The sequence below is a fragment of the Sparus aurata genome, chromosome 1, assembly GCF_900880675.1.
Source record: "Sparus aurata chromosome 1, fSpaAur1.1, whole genome shotgun sequence".
NCBI lineage: Eukaryota > Metazoa > Chordata > Actinopteri > Spariformes > Sparidae > Sparus > Sparus aurata.
Window position 1 is genome coordinate 39,971,179 of NC_044187.1, and position 21,020 is coordinate 39,992,198.

The 21,020-nt window shown below is 43.1% G+C and overlaps 1 protein-coding gene across 6 annotated transcripts in view; it reads right to left on the reverse strand.

Annotated features, from left to right (window-relative positions):
* The window catches only part of LOC115579487 (glycine receptor subunit beta-like), a 263,157-nt gene that overhangs the window by 109,111 nt on the left and 133,026 nt on the right, over nt 1-21,020 (reverse strand). For 3 of the 6 annotated variants that reach the window (XM_030413073.1, XM_030413050.1, XM_030413086.1), the window contains exons 2-3: nt 17,160-17,289; nt 15,061-15,167 (exon numbers count right to left, since the gene is read on the reverse strand). The exons of 1 other annotated variant lie outside the window; for it this stretch is intronic. In XM_030413073.1, coding sequence (XP_030268933.1) covers nt 15,061-15,167; nt 17,160-17,284 — 232 coding nt within the window. In that variant the 5' untranslated portion in view covers nt 17,285-17,289. Of the gene's footprint in view, nt 1-15,060; nt 15,168-17,159; nt 17,290-19,110; nt 19,260-21,020 lie in introns of all 6 variants that reach the window. 2 more of the 6 variants (XM_030413060.1, XM_030413068.1) reach the window with 2 other exon arrangements.

Genomic DNA, 21,020 nt, shown 5'->3' on the forward strand with positions numbered 1-21,020 from the left:
GAGATTCATGATTTCATAATTTCTGAATTTGTGTTCTCGCGTGACTTCTCCAAGTAATGTCCGACCATAATTGTAATGTTTAGAACATGACTTCCCCGAAATCATATTCGGCCATTTTTGTAGCCCTTTCACGGAACACTATGTTAAGTCACCATCCAAGAGATAACCCGTGACCGCCATTTTGGCAATTTGTGCTTGAGTTTGTTTGTTGTTTTAGTATCACAGTTTAGCTACTTTAGTCGAGTGATGTTCTTTGTTTATTGAAAGTATTAATGATTTAGTCAAAGTGCTTATATTATAAATTCTATTCTCTTGTACAGAGCAGGTTTCTGTGATTAATTTGTGCATGTTTGTGATAATTAGTGGTTGTGATGTTCTGTGGTTGGATTCATTTCCTTTACTGTTCCTTTTAAATGTAAATATTTTACAAATATTATTTTAAGTGAACCCTTCTTTTGAGACTATTTTGGTTCTATTTTTATTCCAGGATGATGCCCCATTAAAAGGATGTTCCGGCTTAATCCATGGTCTAACACACCGTGACACCAAGTAAGACCCCCCCCCCCCCAACGAGTCGATTACCGAGTGCGGTAGAGTTCCACAGCTAGGATGAAAATTTATAATTATTACTCCAAATGTAATTAAAGTTCATATGTGTCTATGTGTTTAGAACAGTTACTATCGAGAGCTGACAGGGAAAAGAATGGAATTGAGCATTTCTAACAACACTCAGTAATCGACTCGTCAGGGCTTCCCCACAACAAATCAAGCTGCTGCAGGAGAGTGGTGAGTTGTATGAAATCTGGCAAAGCTAGCAGATGTTTAATGCCTCGAGCTATGTGCTGGGACCTACAAAGAGATGACATCGTCAAAAATTTTTTTTTAAAAATTGTAAGCCAAGAAATACCAAATTGTGTCCACAATTTGGTATTTTGTGGCCACGAATAAGTATTTTGTGGCCACGAAGTAGTATTTCGTGCGCACGCTATAGCTATATTGTGGCCACAACTTAATTTTTTTTTAACCATGTCATGTCTGGGGCTCCATAGGGATCCTATTTGTGCTGTTATGAGCATTATTTGTGACTATGAGTGGCTATTTGATGGTGGTTTCTTGTTGGAGGGATAACAGTGTATTGTTATCGTGCGATCTCTAAAACTACATAAGCTAGCGGTCGAAAAACTTGATCTCTTGAGGGGGGATTTTACTCGGTGTCACAGTGTGTAAGACCATGGATTAAACTTACGCCGGAATATCCCTTTAATGATTCGATCATGATTTTTATTACTTCAGTTGATTCAATTGAAATACCTACTATGAATAATTATGAATTTCTAATAACCACACCTGCCTTACCATTAATTCCTAACATTTATTTATCACAGAAATTCTCCCAGTGACTTCATGTTTACTGGTCAGATGTCAGTGCAGTTGAACCTTGGAAGTCAATTAAACATTCATTCAAGTCTTTAAAATAATTAAAAGTCCTGATTAAATATAGGCTCAGTGGTCAGTTTTTGTAGTAGCGTGTGGATAGACAGTGGATACATTTACATACATATGTCACTGTCATAATTTGATCCGTTTAGTCCAAAAATATTTAGAGAGATTAAATTATTTTATCCTCATTCAAATATGCTGGGTGCTATACAGGAAGTTAGCTGGCTCGGTTGACAGAAGTCTCTTGAGGGCACGCTCTATGGGCCACACAATGCGGAAGCTATGCAGAAGAGCCCCAACAGGAAGTCCAGTGTTTTCAGCTTCATGTACCACTGAGCAACTGAGTCTGAACAGACAGATAGAAACAAAGAGAGGGGTAAAGGACATCTGGTTGTAGCTCAAAGCTTAAAACATTAAATCAACCATTCACACTCCTCATGTTTTGTCTGTTCTCATCCTGTTTCCTCCTCTGCCTTGCTTCTCTCTCCATACTTCCTTCTTTGTCTCATCACCTCTCTTTTGGCTATTTCCTTCTTACATCACACAGGAAGACATAGTAACAAGAACAGAATAATTCAGAGAAAATAATCAAACATCTGACAAGACACAAACACAAAATGAATTGAACCAACTTAAAACCTTACTGGAAATCATTATACAGAAAGAAAAAAAACACAGCTCCTCATCCAACAGCTCAAATATGAAAACTTTCAATACAGTAACAATCCAAGAAAATATATGTCTAACCTACTACTCAAAAACAAAGAAAGAAACCATATTATCTATAATTAATTCTACAGGTACCGTCACCCACAACCAACAGGATGTAAATAATGCATTTCTAATTCTACAGCAGCCTGTGTTCATTAGATCACAAACCAGAATCAGAAATAGACCGGGGTAAATAGACTTACCAACATCACCTAGAGAACAAACCAACATTTTAGACTAATAATGTGACTCAGTAGTGTGTATGGCCTCCACATGTCTGTATGCACTCGCAACAATCCCTGGCATGCTCCTGATGAGTCGGCCTAAAGTGTCCTGGGGGATCTCCTCCCAGACCTTGATGAGGGCATCAGTGAGCTCCTTGACAGTCTATGGCAGTACTTGGTGGTGTTGGATGCACCGATATGTAACGTTCCATAGGTGCTCAATTGGATTTAAGTCAGGGGAATGAGAGGGCTGGTCAATGCCATCAATGCCTTTGTCATCCAGGAGCTGCCTACATACTACCCACCAGGCATTGACTTAGACATTAGACTTAAACTTAGACACAACTTTATTAGTCCCTTTGGGAGGTTCCCTCGTTCCATATCACACACAGAACTGTTAAATATACATATACATTATAGTATAAAATAAAATAACACTGTAAGAATAGAGGAAAAAATATATATGTAAATATTAGGGCTGTCAAAGTTACGCGCGTTAATAACTTCACAGGGGCAGCTGCCTGAGCAGGGACACCCAGACTTCCCCCTCCCCGGACATATCTTCCAGCTCTTATGGAAGGATCCCAAGGCGTTCCCAGGCCAGCTGAGTGACATAGTCACACCAGCGTGTCCTGGGTCTTCCTTGGTCCCGAGGGAGGCGTCCCGGGGGCATCCGAAACAGATGCCCGAGCCACCTCAGCTGGCTCCTCTCGATGTGGAGGAGCAGCGGCTCTACTCCGAGCTCCTCACGTTCCATCCTTCCCTCACTTGTGAACAAGACCCCAAGATACTTAAACTCCTCCACTTGAGGCAGGAACTCTCCCCCAACCCGGAGGGAGCAAGCCACCTTTTTCCAGTCGAGAACCATGGCCTCGGATTTGGAGGTGCTGATTCTCATCCCAGCCGCTTCACACTCAGCTGCAAACCGCCCCAGGACATGCTGGAGGTCCTGGCTCGAAGGAGCACACTAGACCACTCGAGATGCACCGATCGATCGGCAACCGATCGCAATCGGCCGATAATGCCCCTATCAGTTTTGATCAGAGTTCTCAAAATAGATCACATCAGGCCGATCAGATGACGTTTAAGTATAAAGACAGTGCATTAACTGCATGCAGGGAGGGAATTTCATGGCGGATCAATAACTCATAAGTGAAACCTTGTTAAAACACAAACGACGGCTCTTTTCTACCATAGTAAGGTAGACAACGAGCTACAACCGTATTTTCATCTAAACGAGCGTCTGGATATTAACTCTGGTCTGTATGGTCAGCCAGCTGTGAGACGAGGGCGCAGGGACCGTCTACAAAGTGCAACACCGAAAAGAGAAACTACAAAAAATTCAATAACTTCACTATTATTCAGAGTGTAGTGTCACCAAAATCACTCCACACATCAGTGGTCTCCTGCTGGTTATTCTACAATTTTTTGTTTGGAAAAAATGTGCTTTGCCATAACTTTGGGGAATTTCTATTGGGAGAAATATTCAATAACACTAATATTCAGTGAGGTGTCACAAAACCCACCTCACCCTAACCCTACTTAACAAAAACTACTTTTTAATGTAACATTAACTTGATTTTGGTATAAAAAAAATGTTTTAATACACAATCCATGTCTTATTATAAATTAGGATGTTATGGTATCAGTCTGAAAGGTAAATCAACACATTTTACCCAGTGGCCTTTGTGCCCTGTCATGTGGCCTTGGTGCCCCTGAAAAAAAAACTGAAGGCCAAATGGACTTGCCCCTAAAATGACATAATTCCCACCCTGACTGCATGCATTCCCACTAGTAAGCTACAGTTACTCTAAGCTGAGTCCAAGTTGTCTCTAAGAAAGTCTTTAGAGTGTGAAATATTGCACATTGCCTCAGCCTGCAATAAAACGGTGGTCAATTCATGATACTTTCTCATCTCCTAATTTTTATACTTAATAATACAATGTCAATGTTGTGTAAGAAGAATCATTAATTAAATATATGAAAGTTATACAAGACAATGATATAGAAGAATTTATGGATTTGACGCTGTGATCTGTGATCGGCAATATCGGGATCGGCAGATACTGCTTTCAGTGATCGGTGATCGGTGATCGGCCCCAAAAATCCTGATCGGTGCATCTCTATAGACCACATCATCCGCGAAAAGCAGAGATGAAATCAAGTGGCTCCCGAACCAGACCCCCTCCGGCCTGTGGCTGCGCCTAGAAATTCTGTCCATAGAAATAATGAACAGAACCGGTGACAAAGGGCAGCCCTGCCGGGGCCAACATGCACTGGGAACAGGTCTGACTTACTGCCGGCAATGCGAACCAAGCTCCTGCTCCGGTCGTACAAGGACCGTACAGCCCTTAACAGAGGGCCTTCGACCCCCTACTCCCGGGGCACCTCCCACAGAATGCCACGAGAGACACGGTTGAATGCTTTCTCCAAGTCCACAAAACACATTTGGACCGGTTGGGCAAACTCCCATGAACCCTCGAGCACCCTGCGGAGGATATAGAGCTGGTCCAGTGTTCCGCGGCCCGGATGAAAACCGCATTGTTCCTCCTGAATCCGAGGTTCGACTATCGGCCGAATTCTCCTCTCCAGTACCCTGGAATAGACTTTCCCTGGGAGGCTGAGGAGTGTGATCCCCCGATAGTTGGAACACACCCTCCGTTCCCCCTTTTTAAATAGGGGGACCACCACCCCGGTCTGCCAGTCCAGAGGCACTGTCCCCGACAACCCCCACAACATCCAGAGACTTGAGGTACTCAGGGCGGATCTCATCCACCCCCGGTGCTTTGCCACTGAGGAGCTTCTGGACTACTTCAGTGACTACGGCTTGGGTGATGAATGGTTCAACCTCTGACTCCCAAGCCTCTGCTTCCTCTATGGAAGGCATATCAGTGGGATTGAGGAGATCCTCGAAGTATTCCTTCCACTGCCTGACGATGTCCCCAGTCGAGGTCAACAGCTCCCCACCTCCACTGTAAACAGTGTTGATGGAGGACTGCTTCCCCCTCCTGAGGCGCCGGATGGTTTGCCAGAATTTCTTCGAGGCCGACCGGTAGTCCTCCTCCATGGCCTCCCCGAACTTTTCCCAGACCCGAGTTTTTGCTGCCATGACTGCCCGTGCTGCCGCACGCTTGACCTGCTGGAACCCGTCAGCTGCCTCAGGAGTCCCCCGGGCCAACCAGGCTCGATAGGACTTCAGCCAAGAAGGCCAGGTACTCTGCACTGCTGTTCGGCCCATAAGCCGAGACAACAGTGAGAGTCCTATCCCTGACCCGAAGGTGCAGGGAAGCGACCCTCTCGTTCACCGGGGTAAACTCCAACACATGGCGGCTGAGCTGAGGAGCTATAAGCAAGTCCACACCAGCTCGCCGCCTCTCAACGCGGGCAACTCCAGAGTAGAAGAGAGTCCAGCCTCTCTCAAGGAGTTGGGTTTCAGAGCCCAGACTGTGCATGGAGGTGATCCCGACTATTTCTAGCCGGTATCGCTCAACCTTCTGCACCAGCTCAGCAACATCCTCAACATGCTCTTAGCGCCGTTAATTTTTTAACGCGCTATTAACGCTCGGTATAAAAAAAAAAGCGCATTGTTTGATTTATGGCCGTCGATGGCATCTGTAGTCTTGATCCAGAGGGTGGCAGAAGATTAAGAAAGGGAATCAGAAGAAGAAGAAGCTGGGTTGGCGTTCGGGAAAAACACGGTGGACTGAAAAGCGAGAGTGAAAGTAAATGGAGAAAGGACTTATGAACGGCAAATTTACTTTCAAAACACTGCAAGATGGTTCGGTCGATAGGACAAAAGTTATCTGCAGGTACTGTCGACATGAAATGAAAATGAGTCTCAGATATCATTTGCAAGCCAAACACATGGCAGATGCAGAGAGCCCACAGCCCCTCTTGCCAAAAGCAGACATCACCATAATTTGATCCCATTTAGGGTAAGGGGATATTTTTTTAGCCTTTTATTTTCCTGCATGACTTGAAGTGTTGAATTAACATTTTCATAAAGCAAGCATATTTACCCTTTCTTATGTTGTTAAAAGTATCAAGAACATGAAAAAAATACATTAAGGTACATTTAGAACAGAAAAAAATTTGCCAAAACAAATGCGATTAATTTGTGATTAATCGCGAGTTAACTATGGACAAAATGCGATTAATTGCGATTAAAAAAATTAATCGTTTGACAGCCCTAGTAAATATATGTATATACACGTGTGTCTATATAATATATTTAAACTGTACACAGTATTCACAGATACACAGTATTTGTATAGTTGTGTTGTTATTGCACATGGTTATTGTATTGTACATGGTTATTGTACATGCATTTGTTCATCATCTGTTCGCCCTCCTTTGTCCCCCAGTGAGGAGTTGTACAGTTTGATGGCATGGGGGACAAAGGAGTTCCTCAGTCTGTTTGTCCGGCTCTTTGGGAGCAGCCTGTCGCTGAACCAGCTCCTCCGGCAGCTGATGACAGTGTGCTGAGGGTGGTTGGCATTGGCCATTATGCTCCGTAGTTTGTTAAGAGTTCTCTTCTCCGCCACAGTCACCAGGGGGTCCAGCTTCATGCTGACCACCGAGCCAGCCCGCCTGACCAGCTTTTCCAACCTGGAAAGGTCTCCCTTTGATGTGCTCCCGCCCTAGCACACCACAGCGTAGGAAAGAACGCTGGCAACCACGGACTGAAAGAACATCCACAGGAGCTTCCTGCAGATGTTGAATGATCGTAGCCTCCTCAGGAAGTACAGTCTGCTCTGAGCCTTCTTGTGCAGCTGCTTAGTGTTGCTCGTCCAGTCCAGCTTGTTGTCCAGCCACAGCCCAAGATATTTATAGGTCTCAGCGACCTCAACCTCCTCTGCTCCTTACAGAACTGGTCTGGGTCTGGGTCTATCCCTCCCGAAGTCAATGACCAGTTCTTTAGTCTTTGAGGTGTTGAGCTGCAGGTTGTTTTTGTGGCACCAGATAACAAAGTTCCTCACCAGGCTACTGTATTCCTCCTCTTTATCGTCTCTGATACACCCCATGATGGCCATGTCATCTGCGAACTTCTGGATGTGACATGTTTCAGAGGTGTAGCAGAAGTCCGCTGTGTACAGAGTAAAGAGGAGGGGGGACACAGTCACATCATCCTGGAAAGTGATTGAGTTAAGTTTTCACGCTAAATTACATAATTATACATAATCACCATCAGTAAACAGGATGCTGTCTGTCTCTGTCACTCGCGGGGATGGAGGCTGTTTTCTGGGTGAAAGTTCCCTGAAGTCTCGGTCCAGAGAGCTGACGGTCGCGGTGATTTATTTTCATAACAAACACTTGGTGAGTTAAAGTTTTTTGCCGGTGACAGACGCTGTTTTTTGAGCAGAAATGTGAGGAAGAGTCGGCAGGACAGACAGGAGGACAGACGGAGGACGACAGGAGGACAGACGCTTCTCCACGTACAGCTGTGGTATTTGTTTTCCTCATATAAGTTGCCAAAGACAGTTACAGTTACTACGTTACTTTTGTTCGGTCCTGTAACGTTGCTTTGTGGGACATTTCTCTGTATTTATTTGAGTGAAGGACCTGTGTAGTTATCAGACTGCACGACCGACACGCCCAGGCTCCGCGCCTCCGGATTATCCATTCACATTGGGACGGCTCACCAATAATGCGGCCCTGATACTACCTCCAGAGGCGTATCAGCGCCGGAGCGAAATTTCCCGCCTCTCCGCATCTAAAACTTTAACACAGAGGAGGGTGCGGAGAATTGGCGCAGGATCCCCACATGCAAACGGCAGTGTGAAATAGGCTAGTGAGTCATCCACACTATGTCCTCATCATCATGTGCACCCAGCAGCACATCCCAGTCCGTGGTGTTGTAGCAGTCTCTCGGGGCCTCCTCTGATTCAGGAGTCCATCTCCTGATGGAGCGAATGGTGACAGCCTGCCAAGGGGGTGTACTGGGGCTGTATGTACACCAGGTTGTGGTCTGACTTGCCTAAGTCAATCTACAGTAAGTTAATCGTGCTGTTCTTCCTGGTGGGGCAGTTGACAACCTGGAAAAAAGGAGCCAGGGTAGAGTTCAGGGTGACATGATTGAAGTCTCCAGAAATTATTATGAAGGCCTCAGGATGTTGTATCTGCAGCTGTGCTGTGATGCCATGTATCCTGCATCAGGAGGAACCCAGGGCCTACTTCACCAGCGTAAGGTCTGACACTCCATCTGAGGATTTCATCACAGTACCTAATGGCAGTCAGGGTACCATTGGCTATGAGATGGAGGTCTGTGCAACCTATATGCCTCACCAGATTATCACAGACCCACTGCCAAATCAGCCATGCTTGGTGATGTTACAGACAGCAACGTTCACCACACTGTCTCCAGACTCTTTCACGCCTGTCACATGTGCTCAGTGTGAACCTGCATCAGTTAGGAGAACAGGGTTCCAATGGCGGACCTGCCAATTCTGGCATTCTTTCCTTACAAATTGTGTGTATTGTTCCTAATCATTATAAAGGCTGAGGAAAGACTGCTTTTCACTAGACAAGTGACTGATTTACAGTTGCCATGCAACACATTAGATCTGCACCACCTTTGATCTCTTAAAACCCTCAGTGGTGAAGGACACTGTGCAATGTCAACAGGAGAAGCAAATGATGTATGGAGAACATCGGGCAATGAGAGCAACAGAGTTTTCATTCCAGGAGAATCTGTGCTGGCCAGGAACTACAGGGGCAGAGGCGAGCCTAACTGGGTTCCTGCGACTGTTATTGAACAAACAGTTCCTGTTTCATATACAGTTCAAACTGCTGATAGTCTTTGGAGAAGGCACTTGAATCAACTCCTACAGACATCACCAGCGTCTGTCTTTTGGAGATCCTACAGATGCGCTTGTCAACACACCAGGTCATCTAACTACACAAGTGCAGAACTCAATCACATTAGACACAAAAGTTCCAGTTGTGGATGTAACTGGAAAAGAGACTGAGACACCCTCTTTTGGATCAGCACCTGAAGCAAAATCTCCATTAGAGAACACAGAGACTGATGTTTCTGCAGATAGATAGAAACTAACCCAAATCAACGGTGCATAATAATCCTTGTGGTACAGTTAGGGGCTGAGGCAGTCTACCCTAAATCCTAAGGTAGCATAACAATGAATAAATAAAAATGAAAAGGAAAAAAAAAAGAGAAAGTTGGTGTAAACAGTTAGCTGGGCAGATGAAGATAATGGGTTTGTTACAATTGTTGGCATTATGTTATAGTGAAGGCAAAAGAATTTGAGGGGACACAAATTTGATATTTTTTGTAATGCATCCATTGTAAGATTGCATTATGGGTAGCCTTTGACCCCAAGTTGTCGTTATCAGCCGTGTGCTATGAAGTTGTGTTGCTGTGCTAATAAACAGTTAACATTATGTTGAAGTTCAAGTTATCATTGTTATATTAAGTAACATGAAACAGTGACAGATATAACAGATACAGTATCAAATTTTAAAATTTAATGATAAATGAGATTGAAGCGTGATCTGAGATCAGGATGCTTTCATACCAGCGTTTTGAGATTTTTGGCATCAGACCGGCTAATACCAAATGGCAATCAATTCTAGAGAAACTCTGATAAGTGCTGGAGTAGCAGGAATATATTCGCTGATGAGAGTGTTTACCTCTCCATACATCCAGAAGATTAAAATCTTGTATGAACTGGAGTAGTTCTTTTCTAGTCAGGGAGTGGGAGGTTTCAACTTCAGTGGATCTATCCAACTCCGGTTGAAGTGTACAATTAAAGTCTCCACCCATGATAAATTGGCCAGGCAAATCAGCTAACATCAAGAAAAGTTGTCTAAAGAAGGTTGGATTATCATTTTTTCAATCTGGTTAATATATCCGGGACGTATATATAAACCAGATTTAGTTTGACTGGAAGGAGTTCACATTGGGGGATGTTGCTGATACACATGAGGTATCTGCCAATTTGGTCTTCAATGACATCTATAAGATGAAAGATGAAATAAGTCCTCTGAGGTCAAATGAGTCTCCTGGAGAAAACTTATTTTGGCTTTTATCTTCTGGAGCCTATCCATAACCCATTTTACACAAAAACGAAAGAGAAAACAAATCCCCACACAGCACGATAGATAGATGGATGGATGGATAGATAGCAGGGTTGAATTAGTCAGTTGATGAAGCTGCTCTAAAGCCTGTCCAGAGTTTTGTCGAGGGGGTGAGAGACATTGTCCATGATTGCCAGCAGTTTTTTGCCAGTATCCTGTCCTCCACCACTTCCTCCAGGGTGACAAACTTAGAGGCTACAAAAGACTTTGCCTTCTTAATCAGTTTATTCAGTCTGTTTGCGTCCTTCGCTTTGATGCCAACACCCCAGGACACCACAGCGGAAAGATGGTGCTCGCAACTGAGTCGCAGACCGATAGAACATCTGGAGTTTTTTGGACCTGGGACCTGAGCCTCCTCAGGAAGTAAAGCCGGCTCAGGCCCTTCTTGTACACTGCCTCCGTGTTTGTAGTCCACTCCAGTTTATTGTCCATCCCCACACCCAGGTATTTCTATGAATCCACAATGTCAACGTCTGTCCCACCGATGCAGACTGGTGAGGGTGGGGGCTTGTTCCTCCTTAAGTCAACCACCATCTCTTTCATCATTGCCACGTTCAGCTTCAGTACCACTTTTACAAAATTGCCGACTCATATTCCCTCCCACCCTCTACACGCCCCACAATGGCCTTGTCATCAGAGAATGTCTGCAAATGACACGACTCACCTAAAGTCTGCAGTGTAGGTGGTGAAGAGGAAGGGAGACAACACAGTTCCCTGGGGGGCGCTGATGTTGTTGATCAGACGGTCAGGCACACAATTCTGTAATCTCACATACTACGGTCTGCCCATCAGATAGTCATCAACCCACATGACGAGGGGAGAATCCACCTACATGTACTCCAGTTTGGCCTTAAGCCGCCTGAGCTAGATGAGGTTGAAGGGGCTGGAGAAGTTGAAGAACATGCCTCGGACTGAGGTGTTGGGTCTATCTAGGGAGGAGTAGGCTTCCTGCTGCAGGTAGATTGATTGCATCGTTGACCCCAACATGGAGCTAACATGCAAACTGTAGGGGGTCCTGTGATGGACATACTAGGGGGCCATCCACATGTAAACACTTTTGTGTGTAAAGGCACATGTTTTGCATCCTTTTGGTCGATCGTCCACATGGATCCTGTAAGGCCATGCCTGTAAACACACTGTTTTGAAACCTGGTCTAAGGGTAGAAAAATCCGAAAATGCTGCCCTTGCATTCTCATGTGGACAGCAAATCCGCATACTTTGCGTATCAATGAGGCCATCGTCCCACCCCTTGAACTCTAGCCTTCAACCTCTTAACCCTGCGACTCCTCATAACAACAACAACGGTGGACTACATGCTTGTGATATTGAGCCTGTTAGGATTACTAGGGCAAAATATTATGCTCCTCTGCCACTACACTGAGCAAAAAAAGGATTATCGACGAACGACTAGCCATTTTTGTCTTCCTCTTGTTGTGTTTGGTTTCTCCTTCTACTTTCTGTTTTTATACAGTGCGCAAGTTTTATGTGCATGCTCCGTCTCTTCTTCTCCATTTTTGGCGAATTTCAAGCGCCACCTGTAGGGATGGACAGCGTGTTGAGTTGTTTACAATGGATCTGTTTGGATGCAAATATTCTTGAAACGATGCCAAGGAAGATGGGGGGGAAAAAAGATAGTTTTGGTACGTGTGGACATGGCCTAGGGGTCTGAGGTGTGCTGAACCAGCGTCTCCATGACCTATGTGTCCTGGAGTGTTTGCTCAAAGGATCAGCAGGGGGGCTGCTGGGGGTGGGGATGCTGGAGTCAAAACTGTCAAAAAAAGGTTGAACTCGTTGTTCATTACCCTCAGTTGCTCCTCCACCTCTCCTCTGGATGCCGGTAATCTCTCTCCACACGTCCCTGGTGTGGTTGTTCTCCAGTTTGTACTCTAGTTTTCACCTGTAGTTGTCCTTACTTTCCCTGAGCTGGACTTGTATGCACCTTTAACATTTCCATACAGCAGATCCATTGTCTTATTTTCCCTTGTTGTGCATGAAGTGTGGATGAGAGAGAGACGTGGTTGAAGTCACCTTTGATGATGATGAAGGCTCTGGGGTGTCCGGTGGCAAATAATATGGGCGAAGTCAAATGGTGATGAGCTTGATGTCTGGGCTGCAAAAGCACTCTTTTACAGAGATGTGCCCGGGGTGACACCACCTGTTGTTCACAAGCACAGCAGCCCTCCCCCTTTCCTCTTGCCCCTCACGGTGGTGTCTCTGTCAGTTCTGATCATGTGGAAGCCAGGGATTGTGGCGTTGGAGTCTGGTATCTGCTCATATAGTCACGTTTCTGTGAAACACATGATACTTGACTCTCCTTCTGTGCCCTGGCGAGCACTTCCAGGATGTCCATCTTATTTGCCAGGGATCGTATGTTTCCAGTAATAACTGCAGGGATGCAGGGTTTAAACTTCTCTTTCTTGTCTGTTTAACCCACGCTCTGCAGCCTTGCTGTCTCCTCTTTAGGTCCTCTGGTACTCTGGGTCTCTCTCTGGCTAAGGGGGTTTTGGGCCTCAGGGCGATCAGCTGGTTGTGATTGTAAACAATGCCGGGGGTAAAGAAGACATGGCTTCAAGTCACCAGGAGAGAACCAAGTATGAAAAAAACAAGTAGAGATTTCCAAAAAAGCATCTTGTTGTGTGGATACTTAGACGACTTTATTGATCCTTTTGGGAGGTTGCCTCAGGGAAATTGAAGCTCCATGTCATACACAGCACTGTTACACACAGAGTTAAAGACACCAAAGTACCCGACACCCACCGACATGTGTTTATAATATAACATGTTAATATGAACATCTATATATATCCAGCTTGTTGTCCAGCCACAGCACAAGATATTTACAGGTTTCCATGACCTCTACCTCCTCTGCTCCTAACAGAGCTGGTCTAGGTCTGGGTCTGTCCCTCCCGAAGTCGGTGACCAGTTCAGCAGACACTTCTGGAAAAAACATGACTGTCTGGTTATCCAAAAGTATAGGTCCCTTCAGCCTTGTCGCTGTCATCATTCGTATCTTGTCCGTGTAGTTAAAAGGCTTCATTGTAATCACCCGGTGCCACACTGCCCGCTGTGTCCCGGCTCCGCTAGCCTCCTTCACTTTACCAAGCCTGTGGGATTGCTCAATTAGCACTGGTCCAGGTATCTGCACCAAGCCCCTGTGGCAGCCATCCCTAGAGAAACATACATAAGTCAGTCACTTCCCTTCCTTCGGGAATGCCCACCAGGTAAAGGTTAGACCGGTGGCTGTGATTTTCCAAGTCGTCAACCTTAAGCACCAGCTCCTGAATAGTAGCTTTCATGGCTGTGTTCTTCGCCAGCAGGGTCACAATGTTATCTTGGTTAGTAGTAATTCTGTCCTCAGCCTCTGTTACCGCAATCGCTTTCACCTTCGCCTGTAGCCCCTCAATCGCATTTAAAAGCCCATCAAACCTCGATATGAAGTCTTCTTTTATCACTTGAATCACCAAAAGGATTTGGTCAGGATCAGATGCCATATTAGCCTCCAATCTCCACCTCCTCCTCTCCACCATCATTGCCAGCTACGTTGCTAGACTGTTTGTTGGTCTAGTATGGAGTCCAGTTTCACAAGTTTTTGCATCTGCTTTGGTGGTTTTGATGGCATTGGAGCAGTCGTTCTGTTAATGACAGCTAAAGTGGGGTAAATACATGAGTTAAATACGATTGCATAGCTGCCACTGGGAAACAAAATCACTGGAGGGGCCTCAACACAACACTGCTCAGCGCTGCGCCATAACCAGAAGTCAGAAAAGGAGTTCTGATTGGTTGACTAGCTGGAAAACACACCCTGTATCCCCCAAATAGAAACTGCTGGAGATGGAGGTTTTTGCTCTCTTATTGTTACTTGTGTACACTTTGCTCCTTTTTGTTTTGAAAGCTAGTTTCTACTTTTCTACTAGCAGTAGCAGCAGAGTGGCACACCTGAGGAGGATCAACTTGTCATCTACTGGCTTTATGTACACAGTCTGTCCACCACTTTGGCGCTAGATCATTGCGTCCAATACGGTGACTTTAAGGTACTGATATCTTGTGTATTCTGTGTTTTTGCCTTTGCGCTCATGCCCTTCTCTATGTTGCCTCATACAGAAATCTCCAGTGTTTAATTAGGTAGGGCCGGTGAAGAGGAAGTCATGTGCGAGGGTCGGATATGGGCAGTATTTAAAACACTGTCAACCACTACTTTTGTTTCTCTTCTACCATTATAACTTGAAAGTATGTTTGTGTCTTTCTAAATGAAGACAATGTGACATCTATTTTGTCTATGTACCAATTCAAAAACTCCACAAAATTATGAAACATAACCTGAGTTCACATTTTGCCACTGATGCTACATACGCTGTTAAGACCCAGTTGGGAAACAAACATGGTGTCCTTGTTTCCAAAAATCTCAGTCTCTAAACATAGCCACTGAAGTCTGAGTTTTTAAATATCTTCACTCTGGTAGGAGTTTTCAAAAAGGTCAGTTTTTATTCATTCTGTGAAACTGTGAGCACACAGAAAATTACTCATGAACTTTGTTCCTGCTGTCATTCTTTGAGAAGATGTTTGTTTCACTTATCTGTATAGATTGCATTACCTTGAAAGTTGGGCCTTATTCTTGGGTCATAACTGACCATCAGGCGGTTCAAGATGTTGGAGGTAGAGTTAGCTGGAACCTGGGCCAAATCTTCTGGGGACAACTGGCTGTTAAATACGATAGCAATAGAGATAAAAATGATTAATGTACAAATCTAAAGCAAAAACACTGGTTTCTTCCAAAAATGCTGGATACATAAAAGATTTCAAAAAAAAAGGAGAACTAAAGGTATAACATAGTCAAGTGTATTTAACAAAATGTTTTCATAAAGTATCATAAAACATAACAAAGCACATTTTTTTAAAAAGCACTTAAAGCACTGCAGGGACAAATTCCAAACAAACAGGTGGCCAGAATCAAAACATCATCTAAATACCACAGTGGCCTCCAAAAGGGCATTGCGTCAAGATATCATCTGGATTGTGGTTTGAAATACAATTGCAAATGTTATCATTTGCATTTGTGGCTGTTAAAAAGGTTGATTCATGCTTTTGATAAACACTTCTTTGGTTAGTCAGTGGCACATTGTCAGTGTAATCACTAATTTTGTATAAGCCTGATTTCAGCCTTAAGTGGGATACTCAAGAATTATATGGCAATATTTTCATGTCAGTGTTACTACTAGTGAAGACTGTACGGAGCCACGTAAGGGACATTAAAAGGGAAAAAAATTGATGGCTAAAAAAAAGATATCCTTTTTGCAAGATCTCGCAAAACCTTTGTGAGATCTCGCAAAAGCTGTAACACTTTGCTGGTCGTTTGCAGTCACTTGGCCATTTGGGAATCAGCAAAAAGTATGAGTCATGGAGGAGGATTTGGAGTATTTCCTTGATCAAGAGAGGTCCAAAAAGAGGACATTACGCGTATGCAAAGAGACAAGGACGTAACAACACAGAGCCTGGGATAGTGACTTATATAGGGGGAAATGGAGTTAGCGTTAATGTTATGCTAACCTAAACTAATGTCAGCGCTCACAGCTTCCCTGCTCTAACGTTAAGTTATGCCAGTCAAACAATCATAACGTTAAATATGCCGTACATCCAACGGTACCTGTGAAGCTGGTCAGAGTATTGCAGTTGGTTGCTAATGAATTCAACCAGGACTGCAAGGTCAGTGTACGTTTTTCAATGAAACCATGGCGTTCGGTAGTCTCTTCAGATGTCAAAACCGTGTCTACTGCTAAGCACTGATTTAATGTCTTTATATTTGAAGCCAATCTCAAAATAAAACTCTATTAATCTCTCCCATGGGTGTGCATGCTCCATTTTTGTATTTGTTTGTTTTGTTTTCGGTTTTCTTGACCCAGAAATACTTTGACCTACATTAAAACACTTTTGCGAGATCCCGCAAAACTTTTGCGTGATGTTTTTTTTTGACTCATCAATTTTTTTCCCTTACGGGGCTCGGAAAGACTGTGCACCAAAAGTACTCTGTTTTCAAATGAACACTAAAGAAAACTGATGAATAATGTCGTACTGCAAAGGTAAGTGAACACATACATGACTCAAACCCAACATGGATGTTGATCCAGTGTTTTACACACATAAACCTTACTTTGGAGATCCACCCAGCTATATTAACAGCGGCCCAAGTATATTTGGCAACCCATTTTAGCATTTTTTGGTTTTATCCAAAAGCTAGAAGGCCACCCGAGTCAATCGACTAGTAAACAATGCTCCTTTACTTTTCTCCTAGGTTCCCTCAGCCTAGCCTGGTCAGATGTGATTTGAAGAAGAGACAAATATATATATTGTGACCATGGCTAATTCAGTCATTTTTATGAATTCATTTATTAATTTTTCTTTCTTGTTTTTCTTTTTGTCAGATGATTTGTAATAAGTCAGATGATCTCAGTTATTTTGTTTTATTCGAATGCTTTTTTTGTTTGTTATATTTTGAAAATAAGAAAGAAATAATTTAAAGGAAACAATATAATATATTGCAATATAATTTTTTTCACCAAATCATACCATCTCAGTCTCGTAATCTGTGAAAATACCAGACAGCCTTCAAACTTTGCCGTCATCGTTCATAATGTTGATAGTAACTGCAACATATTAAGAAAGGGTGCATTTGAAAAATATAGTATGTTTACTTACGATGGACAGACAACTTGCTTGCCTTTCTTTCCCTTCTTTGCGGATTTTCCTTCTTTGGCTGTGGTCAGTTGACAACAAGACAGCAGCAACAGCACACAGATCATTGGCCTAAATCCTCCAGCCATGGTGCCTAAAAACAGAGTTAAAACTGGCCTTAGCAAGCGCAATGTGTATATGCAAAAATCTGCAAAAACCTTAACAATAACAATGTTGCCACCATGGTGACTTTTTAGTTGGATTTGGAGACATCTAGAATTTTGTTTCTGGAAATGCCTCCAGTTAAGTTTTCTGAAAAACACAAATACTATCATGTGTATGTATCATACGCTATGCAGCACATTGACTTTTCTATAAATGTGTCATATCATGTTAATATGACCTTTTCTTACCAGACTTTCGTATCAGGAGATGGAGGGGACGTGGTGGAATTACACATTTCAAAATGTGTATGTGCGAAAAAAAAGATAAATAGGTATTCTAAACAATGTGAAAACTTAGCCAGACCATAATCACTGCCTTGTTAAAAGATATAATTGAAAAAAATAACCAAAGGAAATGTATGTATGTGTGTATACTTGTATACTTGTTAAACCAACTCAGTAAGTGTATTGTCTTCCTCTATCTTGGCTGGTCTGCCCATTTTGGATAACGCAGAACATTTTAATCTTTATTTTAATGGTGATACATTTAACTCATAACATTTTTACTAGCTGTAAGCACTGTTCAGTTTAAAAAATATAAAAGTATCATTAACTACTTTCTTGATGCTGTCTATTGACTAGCCACCACTGCATTTCAGACCCAGTTACTGACTTTAGAAAAGCGTCTAGTGACAAATCTAGCAATTATTTGTTACGTTTCTGTTAAGTATTTCTCACTTAATATGCTCTCGTGGCTGTGGCTTTTGGACTGATTATGTTCCGTGTTCCAATTGTCTGACAGGCAAACATGTTTTTGCTGTACATCATTTAACTTAATAATTTTTTTTTTCATTACGCTGAGTTAATGAGAGTAAGTTTATTCCTGGGTCTTGAATGGTAAGCAACTGCTTAGTTTAGCTTAGCTTTGCACAAAGACTAGAAATGAGGGAAACAGCGGGCAGTAAGAGTGCAGTAGACTGGGAAGTTTTTCCTCACTCGAATTAAGGGTTTAGGGACAGACGATGTCATTCACTTTACAGTCTGTAGAACCCACTGAGCTGATGTGATTGTGATTTGGGCTGTATACATTAAATTGATTTGATCTGATTAGTGTCGGTATATTAAAGATAGTTTGACTTTAAGTTTTATCTATTTAGAATGAAAACAATTTATCCCTATGATTAACTAAGTGCATTTCCTTAAATGCCACCTCCAAATGTGACAAAATAAAATAAAACACAAAAAATATACTCACAACTTTGTGAAAAATTTGCGTTACATTCAGGAATTAAATTGGGAATTGTGAAGAGATGAGGCCTTGTCTAATGAGTATGTCTGGAAACATTCACATCAACTCTATTGGTGAGAATTTAGACGAATATCTCAAACCAAATTTAATGTGACGCAACATAAGTGAAAAAAAGTTCACCTCTGTGAATCATTGTGAAGTTCCAAAAGACAATTATACATCAACTCAAAATATATGGGCCTACAATGTAAACCTAAAAAACGAGTAGGAATCAGAAATCACAATCAGAAACAGATTCATTACCAAGAAGGATTTTACACCAAACAAACCAAGTAAATCATTCTGCAAAAAGCGCAGAGAAAGAGGATAAGAGCCATATCACCACTTTGAGCAGTAAACGTCATCCGAAGACGAGTGGGTGAGCAAGACTGGGCGCAGCAACAATTAGCAGCTAACAGGTTTAAGCTAGCAAACAATTGAACTGATTCTGCTCGAACTATGAGGGTTTCGCCAAGAAAATAAAGAACAATTAGAGACGATAAGAAATTTTAAAGGTGAATACCAGATTGGAGAAGGTGGAAAGGCGAATTGGGAGAGCAGAAGAGAGGATCCAAAACACAGAAGAAGTCATCACGGCTATGCTAAAGTTGCTGTATCTGGAAACTCGCTCCAGATGCGAAAACATAAGGAGCTATGGGGTGCCGGAGGGATCTGAGAAGGAATCAAAAACGATGGTTTCATTTGTGGAAAATTTACTCTGTGAGGGTCTCGTGCTGACTGATGACATGCCCGACCTGCAGATTGAAAGCGCCCACTGTTCAGTGGGACAGCAGCCACCTGTGGATGACCCACACAAAGGCCTCCATTGTTATTACGTTTTTAAGTTTTAAAACGAAAAAGACATTACTCCGCAAGGCATGGCAGAGGAAGGGGTTTACCTGGCAAGAAAATCACATAAACCTGGACCACGACTATCCACCTCTAATACTCAAAAAACGAAGAGACTATACAGAAAAATCAGGGAAGGAAAGGAAAATAAAGTTCAGTTTCAGACCCTCTTCCCTGCCAGGTTGAGCGTGAGAAACGACGACGGAACCAAAACCTATGATACTATACTATACTATACTATACTACTATAACCTATGATAGGCATCACAGGACCTGCTGAGAAGAGGCTACACCGTGACAACCATCAGACCTCTGGACACACTCATGGAGCAGGTGCAGCCTGTCCTGGAGGAGAGTGGACAGACGAGCAACGAAGGGCACAGCCGGTGCGGGATTCAAGTTACAAGGAGAGGCTCAGAGCCTTCAGGAGACCATCACCGGCCCCCTCTGGGACCTAAAGGACCTAACCCACAGCTCGAGGAAGGCGGAGTTAATTGTGAAATCTTGTGAACTGTACTATGACTTTAGTGGTGGAGATCCACTATTGAAAGACTGGTTCATTCAGGGCTGGTTTCACTTTCGATTGTTCTTTTTTCTTTTTTTTTTCCGCCATGCGACTGTTGCAGGTAAGGGCCTCTCCCTCCGGACTGAGGCAAAACAGGTCTTTAAAAATAGCATCATTTAATATAAATGGAATACTCAATCCAGTTAAGAGGGGGAAAATCCTATCAAAATTAAAGAAAGATAAAATCTAAGCAGCGTTCCTACAGGAGTCACACCTCAATGACTCTGAACATGCTAAATTGAATAAATCAGGATTTAAACATGTTTACTTTTCTTCCCATGGGTCGGGCAGGCGGAGAGGAGTGGTGACAGGGACAGGCAGACAAGGAAGGCAGATTTGTGATGGTTACAGGCAAAATATTATGTATTAAGTATTGTGATAAGTCTCCTTAAGGTGTATGTTACCCCTCTATAAACATGTCGTTGATTTAATGACAACAAAATGTCACACGATTTTAATATGTGGCGGAGATTTTAACATCCAATTTAATCCGAAAATTGACTCATCAAAGATGAAATCTGATACAAAAAACATAAGCAGAAGATTAAATACTTGGATGTGTGAAGTTTGGATTGTGGATGTGTGGAGAGAGATAAACCCGACGAGCCAATACAACTCACATTACTTGTCTGCTCACAGTGTCTACTTGTGCATCGATTACTTTTTTATGCTTAAAGGAGATCTGTTTAGGTTGGACAACTGTGAAATAGGACCCATTACTATCTCAGATCACGGTCCCATCTATTGTTACGTGCCAACGAAACAGGAAACCCAGATACGGACACAGACAGGAGGCAAAGTGGTGAGTTCAAACCAGATAGTTTATAAGAGTTCAGTGGGATCAGAAGCGCAGTTTACTGACTTCACAGTGGCTACGTTTTGGCAGTGTGGAGGTGGCAGGGCTGAGCATAAGAAGGACGGCTTGTAGCACCCTATAATGTAATACAGTGGCGAACCGTGCCCATCATAACTGGGCCGCCTGTACCCTCCTCCCCCCAAAAAAAATCACTAATGAAAAA